Source organism: Schistocerca nitens, chromosome 11, assembly GCF_023898315.1.
Source record: "Schistocerca nitens isolate TAMUIC-IGC-003100 chromosome 11, iqSchNite1.1, whole genome shotgun sequence".
Taxonomy (NCBI): Eukaryota; Metazoa; Arthropoda; class Insecta; order Orthoptera; family Acrididae; genus Schistocerca; species Schistocerca nitens.
The window spans coordinates 17747095-17761787 of record NC_064624.1 but is presented as its reverse complement, the minus strand read 5'-3'; the positions used below and the strand labels follow the sequence as shown (position 1 = coordinate 17761787).

Here is a 14693-nt window from a genome sequence, read left to right as displayed (position 1 = left end):
ATAGCTTTTCCAAATCACGAAGTCCGATAACTTTTCTGTAATACAAAGTCCGATTTGCATTTCATTCTTTCCCTTTTTCACGGTCATTAACGATTTTAAAAAACCCTTTTTACTCACGATTTCTTCCCACATTTTCAACCTTTTTCTTCTCTTTTCTTCTTCTCTTTTTCTTTTTTATTAACCACTACACACTGGTGTTGGAGGAGCACCTCTGTGTCCCTGTTTCATTTCTTAAATGAATGTTGAAAAATCCAGGACGGAATGTAACAGTACCAGAGAAGCAAAGTTGCTACTCACCGTATAGCGGAGTTGCCGAGTCGCGATAGGCACGACAAAAAGATTCATACAATTATAGCTTTCGGGCATTAAGGCCTTTGTCAGCAGTAACACACACATAAACACACGTCTGCACACACACATACACTCACGCAAACGCAACTTGCACACACGTCTGCGGTCTCAGAGAGCCGAAACCACATTGCGGCCAGCAGCACTGGTGCACGATGGGAGTGGCGACTGGGTGGGGGTAAGGAGGAGGCTGGAGTGGGGAGGGGGAGGGATAGTACAGTGGGTGGCGGACAGTGAAGTGCTGCAGTTTAGATGGAGGGCAGGAGACAAGGCGCGGACGGGGGAGGGGGTAAGTAGGGGAAAGGAAAGAAACAAACAGAAATTAAAAAACTGGTTGTGGCGGTGAAATGACGGCTGTGTAGTGCTGGAAGAGGAGCAGGGAGGGTGCCGGATGGGTGAGGACGGTGACTGCAATACATCCTACATTCCCGTAACCCTCCTGGCCTCGACCTCCGTTAGTCACAGTCTATACAGTTTTATGTATGGCAAAATGTGTCGAGAGCTTCGACCCACACCCAACAGCTGTGACACACAGTCCTTGCCACATCAGTGCGGCCATTCCCTATGTTCGACAGAAACGCACAGTGACCGGTCACAGGTGCCAGGTGGCAGCACAACAAACTGGTTGCTGTATTTTGTTCCGAGTAATTTATTTTAATTCACGACTGTCATTGTATGTGAAAGTAAGCTTCTAACAGGTACAGACAGTGAGTGCTAGCAGTTGTCAATGTATGTCACTGTAATTGTTCATGGAAAATCTGAACTGAACTGATGTATGTGCAACTGTCTTTTTTTCCTTTGAAAGTAAAACATCTCAGTAGTTTCGAATGATGTCCTTGTTTTGCTAACTCAATTTTTCATTCACTAAACGATTTTCAGTTAACTGAAACATGCTTTGCAGTTGAAAACACCACCTAAACATTTACACCACAAATACTGTCTGTCATCTATAAGCTGTAACCCTTTCTGCACACAGGGTATACAGAAAGAATACTGAAATACTCAATATGTCACGCACAACGGCAAACTGGTCATTTTTTTCAGCAGGTACCCACGCCCGGGAATGTCACGTGGGGTGTCGAGGTTCGGGATCGCGTCTGATACCGTGAGGGGTGCGCGTTCCGAGTTTTGTTAGAGAACCCGATGAAAGTGTCGTGGCTTACCGTAAATTGGGTGAGAGATTTAGAACTTTGCCTGCCCCCTCCCCGAGTCACTCACAGAGTGTACGTCGGAAGTGCACAAAATGGAAGGAGAGTAGCCGTGTATCCGGTGTTTCATTTGTAGGTGAGACTCTCACGATACGGTCCTCCTTTCCTCAGACATTACACGAATAGCACGTGCCACGGACCTCGCAGTACGCCACGGGCGGGAGCCGAAAGCTGGGCACGAGGAGAGTACGGTGGGCACGGGCCGGGTTCCCTTCTGCAGACCCGTCGGTTCGGATACAGTGTCTGCAGTGTCTGGACGGTGCCGTACGTTGGCATCGAAACTGGCTGGAGCTATATCACTGGACACACCTGTTGTTACAGGCCTGCAGGGATAAGGAAAATGCTATTCGTATCCAGACATTTGTTGTCTGAATGCACAGCTATTACAATTTTGTATGTTCAAGTTCTAAGGGTAGGATTTCCACTGTCCCTAATTTTTGTCTGCGGAAATCGGATCTCTTAATGTGCCCGAGTCGTCGTCGAATATTTTTACGTATCACTGCTTCGCATCCCTGCATTCACTCTAGGGGTAGTATGGATGTATAACACCACAGTATGCTTCTTTTTCACCCCCACCCTACGGAAGGTAGGTTGTTACTATGGCAACAGTGCTACTTTTCAGATAATGGTATGTGTACAAAGTTTGGTTGAAATCTATCCAGTGGTTTAAGAGCATATGTGGAACACATACAGACATACATACATACTGTTTTATAATGTAAATTTATTCAGGCGTTACGGCCAATCGAACTCAGTAGCGACAAGCAGGTAAAGTACAGTGGCCGTGCCTCACTCGTGCTGACCACTCCGCTGCCCGATACGTCCCGCTCACTGCGAGTAGCTCGTAAATACTTGCAGTCGCCAGGAAATTGCTCTCAGTTCTGAGCCAACTTATTAGGTCTCCTCTACAAGCTGTCTAGCCAGACTACAGAAAGGCTCCCCTCCCCACCACTCTCCAGGAGCTTACTGTGCCCCCACGTAGCCACTCTGGCACGTGACAAAAGTGCCATCGAAATGCTCATCCGGAGTTGCATTTCTCACAGACACATTTGTCCACAGTGTGCAGTTCTCACTGGGATAGTCCGTGAGCCACATTATGGCGAGTGGCAGAAGGTAATTTGTATGCCAGTGTCACTTTCCCCCTTTCCTGCTCTAGTTGCGGGCGGTTCGCGGGAACGACAGCCGTCGAGCCTCCGCGTAACTCGAATCTCGCTAATTTTAGTCGTACGGTCTTTTCGCGACACGGACGTAGGAGGAACTGTTCGGCTGCTCTTCTTTGGGTCTCGTCTGTTTCAACTATCAGTGCTATCTGGTACCGATGCCAGAATGATGAGCAGTATTTGACTATTGCTCGAACGAGTGTTTTGTAAGCTGCCTCGTTTGCGGGTTGACTACATTTCCTGAGGATTCTGCCAGTGGATCTGTACGGTGTCTACCTTACCTGTTATTAGTTTTAAATCTCTCTGTACAAGTACTCAAAGATATTTAATGTGTGTGACTGCTTGCAGTGATTGTTCTGCAGTTGTGTAATCCTACAGTAATGTGTCTCGATATCCACGGTCACAGGTGACATGCAGGTTAACGTCACACCAGTGGTGGGCATTGTGCGTATTGAAGACACCCTCACGAGTGATGCTGCTTCATCTGACCGTAATACAGTGTTCACAAAGTCATCGTTGGCTCCCTGTTGTGGGTGGAACCGTTCACAGAATTGCATCTGCTGCTGGCGATCTGCAGGATGTAGGCGTTGCGTGAAAGCATAATGATAGGGGTGCAGCACGTTAACGACCGTGCATTGCGAGATACGCATCTGCCTCACTACGCGACTCGTACTCCGCTGAGGTTCTCGGTGTATGACCTCCGGAATAGCTTCCTCAGTAGCTGGAGTATGGCAAGTCTGTGGGTGATCTCTGTCACACGACGGTGGAAGGAGAGAACGCGACACCCGGAGGCACACCTCCAGACGACGAGGATATCTGGCAGCATATTCACGAGTGCCGACACCAGCCCGCTTATCAGATGCACCAAGGACCATAAGCGTATCCACGTGTTCACCGTCAGTGTATGCCGTACGTCTGCCACACTGGTTTAGAGGTTTACAATGAGAAAAGTTAATACGTGTACACATATACGTTGCTATCTGTCAAGGGCGCATTACTTTGCACGCAAGTATTCCCTGTCTGGTGGACAGCACATACAGTATAAACATGCTGTCAGTCCTGCATGTTGTTCCATCTAATGGCATTACCTGTCTGACAGATATTGTTCTACATGATTCATTTGACACCACTAATTGTGAAATGTTCAATTTCGAATTACACTGTTTCCCTAATGGTAATAGACATGATATTTCCACAGTCCCATTGATATAATAATAATAATAATAATAATAATAATGCATTGAGAAACATACTTAACAGCATGCGGTTACGACTCAGTCCTGAAAGGCATAATTAGTGGGACCATGGTGATAACACAAACAAATAGTAACTGATTTTGGACATTATTCGCAAATCACATTGCTAGTCCTACTGCTAATGCAAGGCCCTAACAAAATGTAACGTACCTGCACGAGACAAGAGTAATAGTCGGTACTAATCTGTGGGACCACTGGAGGAGGGTACAAAGTAAGCATGTTTTGCATCTAGTAGATGAAGTGGTGTGAATAAATTCATGCCCACGATGTGGAAAGAGCTTCTTTCAAAGCTGACCAATCTTCCATTTCTACGATTGTAGTATGTAAGTACAAATGTTTTCTAGAGGACCCACTGCAGTTGCTGTTGACGATTAAAATGCGATACCGTACCATCTGGACTACATTTACCAAATAAAAACCATACGCCTCAGCCCAGGATCGAAACATAGTGCATGCTAACCCAAAACTCTATTCACTGCATCAACTGTAGTCCACAACCAAAATGTGCTGTCAGAGGTACTTACTGTACATGTGGTTACAGTGTTGCCAGATTGTCATTCTTTAACGTCCTTTTTCTGCCAGATGTACTCGCCGGACGAAATTCTGTGACAGACATTTTCTTATCGCTGGCATGTGAGGAGTCGCGCTGCGAAGCCCGAGTGCGCAAATTTCGGTTCACTCTGTATGTGAAACGTAAAAGTGTTGGGTAGGACTAATAATTAACTACACTACAACAAAGCAGTAGATGTGCAATTATTGTTTACTACCATTTAGTGAATGCTACGCTATTGTTTACTTGAGTGCGGCTGAGGTTTTGTATGCTCTGAATTCTGTACAGCCAAACAATCTGATTTTGGTTTACCCTAGCCTGTATGCTTTGACATTCCAGTCAAATTTCAGTAAATCCAAATTTTAATTTTTGAACATTAAATACTGCCACCTGGTGCATATTTAAAGATTGTGATGTATAATGTAGCACTATCTGTTAATGATGGAAACAATAATTTTAAATAATGGAAAATTGTAATATTTAATGGCAAGATTTGTTGGTCCAGGTTTTATGTAAATAACTTGAAACAAATACTCTCATCTTCAGTTTATTTTACAAAATGTGCAAGGCAAAAACGTACAGTCAGTTTGCTCAATAAGTCTCGAGAATAAAATACATTGTGACTTCTGCTAATGGTACTTTCATGTGCTTCTAACAATCAAACTGTAACTTTTGATTATTATAATGTTCATCACAATTAACTTCGCTGTACTGTGTTGCAATAGTTTTACATAATTTATTACATTGTAAGTTGTTTAATGTTATCTTTTACAATGAATAAGGTCATAAGCTTTTATAAAATAGCACGTTTACCCATAAAAATTGGTCCTTTTCACACGTGTCTTCATTTCGATTTCGTATTCATTTTTCTCGACCGGTATGAGGTTTTGACACTGGCTTAAGTGATTTATTGTAGAATTAAATCTGTAAACTACCTAGTCTTCCTCTAGGGAAAAAAGTGTAAACTTCATACAGTATATGGAGCTTAATGAAAGATAAACAATGAAGTGCCCTACACGAAAAGTATTTTTACCTTATATTATTAATGTGTGCATTTGTGAAAAATAATTTGAAAGTAATGTAAACATCTCATATTAGTGCTCAAAATTGTTATTCTAGAGTACAACACATAAAACTACTCAATTTCTCAAAAGAAGGTCTGTCGATGACAAATTTCACAGGTACTTCACTAGTCACTGGCATCAGATAATGCACTAAAACTTTGACGAGACATTTGCATTTCGGTATCTGTACTGAATACGAGTCAGTTACCGTACTGGAAATGACTCGTGCACGTGGGCTTTTGTCTGCACAAAATAAGAGTGCCATCCGAGTTCACACTGGTATCTCGAGTGACCATTTGCCGAAGTATGCAGCGCTGTAAATCTGTAGTGGTCCTTTACAAAGAATCCTCCGCGACGGTCACTCTCGACCGTACATGGGCAGATACTGATTCCCCGATACCTTCCGTCTCCCCGCAGAACGCCACCGGGGCGAGTGCGCCGACGCGGTCCTCTTCGTCGGCGTCGACAGCGCCGCTGGGAGCCGAGAGCGCGGGTGACGAGACGGAGGACTCCGGCGCGGAGAGCTTCGGCGCCGACAGCGGCGTGCACGCGGGCCTCGCGGCACCCGGCTCCGGCGCCGCGTCCGCCGTCATGGACGAGCAGTCGCAGGACAGCTGGGCCAGCTCGAACAACGCCGGCACCGACAACAACGGCAACCCCGCCGCCGCCAACAACAACAACGACGACGCCGCGAACCGGCAGCCCAAGGTCAACCCGCTCAAGTGGTCGGTGAGTGTCACTGCCGCCTGCAGCTGTGAGAGGCTGCCGTCGTCTCAGATTTGTAACACTGTACACTTGGCTGTTTCGACTCCTGACTGACAAAATTTGCCACGAGAAGACTGTCAATAACAGAATGAGTTGCAACATTCTGTAAAATTTATCGCAATAACTGTAAGTCAACACTACGTCTTGCCGCACCGTACCTGCGGGAGTGGGACGTAGGGGATAAAGAATATCTCGTGAGACAACACCTAACGTGATCATTGAAATTAGAGTCTACCAGTGCAGGTTAATCACCATCTCAGTGACTTTCTTTTGTGGCCCAAACGATCCTGTGACCATTTGTTGTGTCCTCCTTCGTATACATCCAGTGTCCCTCTGTTAATCCTTTTTTTTTCCTGCCTCTGGTTCCACAGAAGTTATTCCCTGATGACTTAACAGAAGTCCTACCATCCTGTCCCTTCTTCTTGTCGATGTACTCCACACGTTACTATCGTCACTGCTTCTGAGGAGAACCGACTTATTTCTTACTGGCCCACCTAATTTTCAACATGTTTCTACAGCACCACATCTCAAAAGCTTCTGTTCTCTTTTTTTCTTATTTTGTCATAATCCTCGATTCACCTCCAGACAGTGGTATACTGTAAACATATTGTTGTGACTGGGAACACTTTGGAAAACACAAAAACATGAAATTCACATTTATTAGGTCACAGACTGACAGCTTAACCTAAGTAAGACGATACAGTTTAATGATTAAATAAGCGAAAAATATACCTATTCAAAAAAGCAGATAAAAATTCACTTGACGCCTTACTGAGAGACAATCTCCACTCATTCCAATTTAATAATATAAGTGTAGACCAGATGTGGCTTAAATTCAAAGAAATAGTAACGGCAGCAATTGAGAGATTTATACCAAATAACTTAACAAACGACGGAGCTGATCCTCCTTGGTACACAAAACGGGTTAGAATACTGTTGCAGAAACAACGAAACAAACGTGCCAAATTTAAACAGACGCAAAATGCCCAAGATTGGCGAGCTTTTGTAAAGATGCTTATAACAGTTTCCATAGCGAAAATTTGTCTCGAAACCTGGCAGAAAATCCAAAGCGATTCTTGTTGTATGTGAAGTATTTTAGCGGCAAGAAACAATCAATGCCTTCTATGTGCAATAGCAATTGAGATACTATGGAAGACAGTGCTACCAAAGCTGAGTTACTAAACACAGCCTTCCAAAATGCCGTCACGAAAGAGGAAGAAGAAGAAAATATTCTGGAATTCGAATCGAGAACAGCTGCCAACATGAGTAACGTAGAAGTAAATATCCTCAGAGTAGTGAAGCAACTTAAATCACTTGTGTTCGAACGTAATGAATTACCTCGAAGAAAATGGTCTATTGACACACAGTCAACATGGGTATAGAAAACATCATTCCTGTGAAACACAACTAGCTCTTTATTCACATCAAATGCTGAGTGCTATTGACAAGGGATTTCAGATCGATTCCGTATTTCTGAATTTCCAGAAGGCTTTTGACACTGTACCACACAAGCGGCTCATAGTGAAATTGCGTGCTTATGGAATATCGTCTCAGTTATGTGACTGCATCTGTGATTTGCTGTCAGAGAGGTCACAGTTCTTTGTAATTGACAGAAAGTCATTGAGTAAAACAGAAGTTATTTCTGGTGTTCGCCAAGGTAGTGTTGTAGGCCCTTTGCTGTTCCTTATCTATATAAACGATTTGGGAGACAATTGGAGCAGCCGTCTTTGGTTACTGCAAAACGATTTCGATTTAGAAGAAATATCGGAATGGTGTGAAAAGTGGCAGTTGACCTTAAATAACGAAAAGTGTGAGGTCATCCACACGAGTGCTAAAAGGAACGTGTTAAACTTCAGTTACACAATAAATGAGTCTAATCTAAAAGCCGTAAATTCAACTAAATACCTAGGTATTACAATTACGAACAATTTAAATTGGAAGGAACACATAGAAAATGTGGGAAAGGCTAACCAAAGACTGCGTTTCATTGGCAGGACACTTAGAAAATGTAACAGACCTATTAAGGAGACTGCCTACACTACACTTGTCCATCCTCTTTTAGAATACTGTTGTGCGGTCTGGGATCCTTACCAGATAGGACTGACTGAGTACATCGAAAAATTTCAAAGAAAGGCAGCACGTTTTGTATTATCGCGAAATATGGGAGAGAATTTCACAGAAATGATACAGGATTTGGGATGGACATCATTAAAAGAAAGGCATTTTATGTTGCGACGGAATCTTCTCACGAAATTCCAATCGCCAACTTTCTCCTCCAAATGGGAAAATATTTTGTTGACACTGACCTACATAGGGAGGAATGATCACCACGATAAAATAAGGGAAATTGGAGCTCGTACGGAAAGATGTAGTTGTTCATTCTTTCTGCGCGCTATACGAGATTGGAACAACAGAGAACTGTGAAGGTGGTTCGATGAACACTCTTCCGGGCACTTAAATGTGATTTGCAGAGTATCCGTGTAGATGTAGAAATGATACATACGAGACTAGTGACGAATACGGACTTGTCGATCTGTACTGACTACCGCCAGAGCTGGTGTACAGCCATATAAAGGGCTTTCGCACACTGGGGGCCATTAGCGATCGGCTGCAGGTGACCGAGGAGCCAGACAGCGATCGTCGGCTCCCGGTGGGGCCCGGAGTGGCCAAGCAGCGTGCTGTTCAAGCTGGGCGACATGCTGCATTAGTGGTGGCCGGTGTTGCTACACGTACGTTATCGGCAATTTCTTACTCAAATTAGAGCCAATTTTTGATACTGTAACACTCTTAATGTCGACACCTTTGATGAAATTAAAACCGAAGTTTCTTTTCATTTTGCACATGCCAAATCAGTCCTTCCGATGACTATTTCTTTTTCAATTTCTTCACATTGTTCCTGCAAGATTTTCACCTACATTTCTTTTTTATTTCATTCCTAAGTGGTGTATATGTTTGATTCCTGTCTTCTTCTGAACATACATTTTGTATTTCCATCTTTTGTTGATCAGTTGAAGTATTTGCTTTGGTACTGAATGTTTCTTCAGTTGTCTTCCTTATATTTATATTTGTCCAACTTCTGTGATTGCTGTTTACAGAGAAGTAGAGTCCTCTTCACCCTAACTGCCTATTGTGGTATTCAGTATCACTGTGTCAGTCTGAAAATGACCACTGCTTAATCGCAATTGTTTAGGGCACTGCGAAATGTGCATGTGATTGTGTTGGGTGAACTATAAAAAGCAAAATAATAAAATCATAACATCAGAAAAAATTTAACAAGTTCACATTACCTCGCCAATTAATTATATTGTATCGGTTTTCTGTATTTTAAAAACGGCGTGAATGAAGTACGGAAGTTTTAAAGTTCCTTGCAGTTTGTGCAGGACTGGGACTTGAACGGGGAACCTCTGCCTTTCTGTGGCTAATGCTGTACTCAATGATCTGTCAACACTATATTGGTTCTAATCCTGCCAGTACATCTCTCCTACTTTCTGAAAGGCAGAAGTAGAGCTGTGAGGGTGGGACATGATTTATGCCTGGATAGCTTAGTCAGTACAGTGTTTACATGTAAAAGACAAATGACTCAAACCCAGAGCATTTGTCTTTTACACGTGTGTGTGTGTGTGTGTGTGTGTGTGTGTGTGTGTGGGTGTGTGTGTGCGCGCGTGCGCGCCCGTGCGTGTTACCCAAGCTCCTACTTGCATGATCTGCCTTTAAATATAATTCCTCCTGTCTGCAGTAACTTAGCTGACTGCAACAGTGCAATTGGTTAACAAAAATAATCGTATTTCATATTTTGTAGCTGATGCAACAACAAAGAGGAATATATTGAATTTCACAAGTAGCTAACTGATGACGTTGGCTCGGTGCCTATTGTTGGCAAGAGGTCCAGATCTTATTCCAAACTACAGAATGAAACGCTGACTTTTAACTCACGTAATCTTATATTGCCTCTACTTTGAACACATTATTATAAACTTTACATACACTGGTTAAAGAATTGGTACTTTTTTCATTTCAAACTTTTGCAGTCTCTGTCTTTCAACAACAGCTTGGACTCCCTTCAATTAACTCAACAACAACCAACCATTTGCTTGGAATTGCACCTGAAAAGTGACAATCCTTGATAACTAGGTCATTATTGGTATTAATACATTTGTAAACTTATAATGAAAAATTATGTATTTACAAAAACTTAATTGTGGCAATGAGTTTTACAGTAATAAGGAAGTTAAGTGGCACATTTTATTTCCTTGTACAATTTCTGCATTATACAAAATTGGTTTTGTACAGCTACTTTTGAAATATGCAAATTCTTGCTGTGGCGAATAATTATTTTGGTTACTATCATTTATAGAGGTTTCAGTGCTAAAGTCTCATCACCTGATACAACCAGCTACTTATCTGATTAAAGACAACTATTACTAAACTGTTTTTATACTGAATAATAAACTATGACATTTCTTCTGGGTTTTTCTGTAATTTTCTGTTTGCAAATGTTGCACGTATTGTACGAAAAACTCCTTTATGCGAGTGAATTATCGTCTTCTGGATTTGAAATTACTGACCTGACTGAAAAGGAATCAGTAATTCCAATTTGTACTGTTTCATAATCGTGCAGATGAAGTAATATAACTTACTTTGTTATGTACAAGTTACTAAAATACTTCAAAAGTGTTCGATAATCATTAATAAATGCCAAAGAAATAAACACGATTGTAAATATACGACAGCACAGTAAGATACGTGACGTATTGAGAGATACATTAAAGTAGTGCATCGCCTACTCCCGTACAAAGTCTGAGGCCGCTACTTTTCTCCTCGCAGGTGACGGAGGTGTGCGAGTTCATCAAGGGGCTGCCCGGTTGCGCAGACTACGTAGAGGACTTCGCCATCCAGGAGATCGACGGGCAGGCCCTGATGCTGCTCAAGGAGGACCACCTCATGTCGGCCATGTCGATGAAGCTCGGCCCCGCGCTCAAGATCTGCGCCAAGATCGACACGATGCGCGGCACCGTAGGCGAAGGCACGCCTGCGGCCAACGGCCCGGCGGTCGGCGTCCCCGTCTCCAGCCCTACCAAGTAGCTGGCGTCCACGTCGGCGTGTCGAGAGCTCTCGCACCGGGACAGAGCGTGACGACGTATCCGTGCGAAAGTTTGCGAGCCGGAGAGGTAGCCTATCCCGGTTTGACATTTGAGCGACAAGATACCTCGGTCGCTTCCTGCCGTCGTGTGCATTTAATACTTTTGGGATCGGCACTGTACGGCGGTAGAGAGTGTGACCCAGACGGACTGTTACAAGGTGGGAGGAATACGTGTGACATCTAATGTCTTCAAATCCCTGCGAAATGTGCAGCATTTCAGTTCGGCGTTTCTAGTTAGGCCACAGTGACCCACAGTTTACGTCTCCTGTGGGGGCCGCTCTCAAAATAGCCCCCTTCAGACCCATTTTTGTATCCCCTTTCTACAGTGAGGGATCTTCCTGAGTACAGTCGTCAGTGCGACACGTGTGAATTTGTGCTAGGAAATTTAAGGGTTACGAATTCTATACACACTCTCACCGGCACTGTGGGGGTCTAAACGGCCACAGGTTCACGCGTAATACTCCTCGTAGGTGACTGTAGCCCTAAGTATTCGACGGCCTCAGTCCGAAAGAGGACTTTTCACAACTGTGGCTGTCGGTAACTCGGCCGGGGGATAGTGGCAGCTGTGAGGTGTCGGCCAGAGCACTCGCGGCACATTCAGAAGGGAGCAAGTGTGTCACTACAGACTCTGCACACAGGACGGTAACTGCCACTGCGTTCCCTTTCCTGCACTGACTGTACGTTTGGAGAAACCCTGCCCCCTGTGGTCACAAATTGCGACATTTGGTGAAATCTCGACTGGGCTACCGAGATACCCCTAACGTTACACTTTTCACAAAACTCGTGGCTCGCAGTGTTGACAGTAGAACTTATTTATCTTGCAAGTGCTTTGTATTTGTGTGCTACTGTGACTAGAAATTTCGTTAATTCCACACTACCACACACGTGTACTCTATTCTGAATACTACTTTCAGATTACTTGACAATTGTGCTAGTTTTGAGCTGATTTTGTGCAAGCCAGATAAACATACCTTTTACTGGATGCCATTATGTGTGGTTCCAGTGACACCTGTATTCCTGTTTTGCAGGGAAAAAGTGTACTCCAAACTACTGTAGCATATGTTCCTTTGTGACAGACATGTTCCCATTCTTATCAGTTATTATTGACAATGAGGCTGAGGAAATGGGTACAAAGGAGAAATGGAAGCAGCGTTTTGTTTGCTGCGGAAAGGAGAGTGTTTCGTAATCGAAACGGTTCTGTAATTTGTGTAGATTTTTCTCGATCAGCATGTTACTCATTAAGAGATGTGTGTTTTATGTTTATTGTGTAGGAAACTGTAAAGGACTTCATCGGCTGTGACATGATATGTTGACTGTTTGTATATTTTTTCCTTGTTTTTTTTTTGAAGCTGTAGCAGTAGATTTGTTGTTCATTTGTATACATTTACAACTTGTATGTTAATCTGCGCGCGCGTGTGTGTGTGTGTGAGATAGAGAGAGAGAGAGAGAGAGAGAGAGAGAGAGAGAGAGAGAGAGAGAGAAAATCATAAAATTTGGTGGTGCACATCACGTTTTGCTTCCACCGAATAACACTGCCAACCACCTCCTTAATGTAATGACTGACTGCTCTCAGCAATCGTCCTGTGACCGCCAAAGAGAAGGCTTTGACTGAAGTGTGGATGCTAGCGAGGCCTCAGTTCGGTCTGCAGCGGGAAGCCGAAGCACTGCCTGGAGTTCCCTCAAGCTATTTGTCTGTGTGAGGCTAATGTCCTTGCATAATTAGTGTCGGACACGTCCAATAGGCTACTGTGAACGAGCAAAGTATTTGTACAAGGAATTGCTCACTGTACCGGGTTTTCCTAGTTGTACACTGTGGCAGCAAAAGTGCAAAGCTCGAGGACACAGCAAAATACTGACTACGCAATCTTTCCACCAGGATGCAAAATTTGCTCATGTTACTGGTATGCATTTCATTATTACAGTGAAGGTCAACATTTTTAGCATTCAGCACACGAATGAACTTTTCGTGTTGCAGGTGCAGAATTTGCTAGTGCAGTTAGGCGGACAGGTTACGGAAGCTCGCCACTATCTTTTTCTCGCCTCATATAAATGCTCGGGACTGGGCTCGTAAATGGCTTCGGTCTTTGACAGAAAGGATGTAGTCGACATTTTTTTTAAAAAACAATTTTCCTACTGTAGAACAAACAATGATGATATTTAAAAATTGGATTTTTAAAGCCGTGTACAAAAGTGAAATAATATAGCGTGAGGTCACTCAGCTGTCGAGACAGTGGGATGCCGTCTGGGGCCGGTGTCGGCCGAATCCCCACAGAGCCGTCCAGATTTGGGTACTCTTTAGTTTACCTAAACCACTTGAGGTGAGCGGTGGGATGTGTCTCTGAAAAGGACAGGGACACGGCGGGAGTGCCCGGCATTCGTGCGGAGGCCGAACTGAGGCTGCGAGGCAAACGGGGTGGCGTTACTCTCGCGGGGCGCACCTCTCGCGAGAGCTGACGTCACAAGTGTGCGCTCGGCATTTTTTGAAATTACTGTGTAAACTTAGGTTTTTGAATATTGTACAGATATGTAACAAAATAAAAGGTGACACGGCAGTGCTCGTGTCGGGCATCCGAGTGCACAATTTGTACTTTGCTCTTCACTGTTTTAAATATACCAATGCCGTCCTCTCCGATTGAATGATTCGTTTGTTCCTGTGGTGCCACCTTGCAGGTTTGTGTATCGCCAGATTCGTAATCTCTGCACTATGTGCCAACTGAATCGGCACGTCGTAATGGAAAATTGGGGCACCACGCAGTTGGATCGTTCGATATAATCTGCCCCAAATTCCGAAGCCAATATCTGGTAGCTGTTAATAGATAAAATCTTGGTCTCCCCAATTAGTCACTATACGGTACACAATATAGTAACCAGCATTGATTTACATCACACAAAAATGAACTATCTTAAAAAAATAATAGTGAGACACAATCACACATATGTGTTTATTTGAATGGAATTAAAAAAAGTCACTTGTGTAACATGATTGTTGAAACAACAGCAGGTCCAGAAAACACTTACACTCAAACCTGATCTCCTGAACAGGTCCAAAAGACTCTGTTAATATTCTGATTACCAGTCACTACACTTAGCTTTTCCGAAAATTCAATACTCGGCAGGTGGAACTTTCTTTAAACTGTCACGATTGGCATCTGCTCTCATACTGTTATCCATTTGACTTCCGTTGGCCTGTCCCACATAGAAC

The 14693-nt window shown here is 43.6% G+C and overlaps 1 protein-coding gene across 1 annotated transcript in view; it reads left to right on the top strand.

Annotated features, from left to right (window-relative positions):
• The window catches only part of LOC126213360 (polyhomeotic-proximal chromatin protein-like), a 367100-nt gene extending 353039 nt beyond the window's left edge, over positions 1-14061 (top strand). The window contains exons 21-22 of the mRNA XM_049941064.1: positions 6004-6315; positions 11176-14061. Of these exons, the coding sequence (XP_049797021.1) occupies positions 6004-6315; positions 11176-11433 (570 nt within the window). The 3' untranslated portion in view covers positions 11434-14061. The remainder of the gene's footprint in view (positions 1-6003; positions 6316-11175) is intronic.
• Positions 14062-14693: the final 632 nt, after the last annotated feature.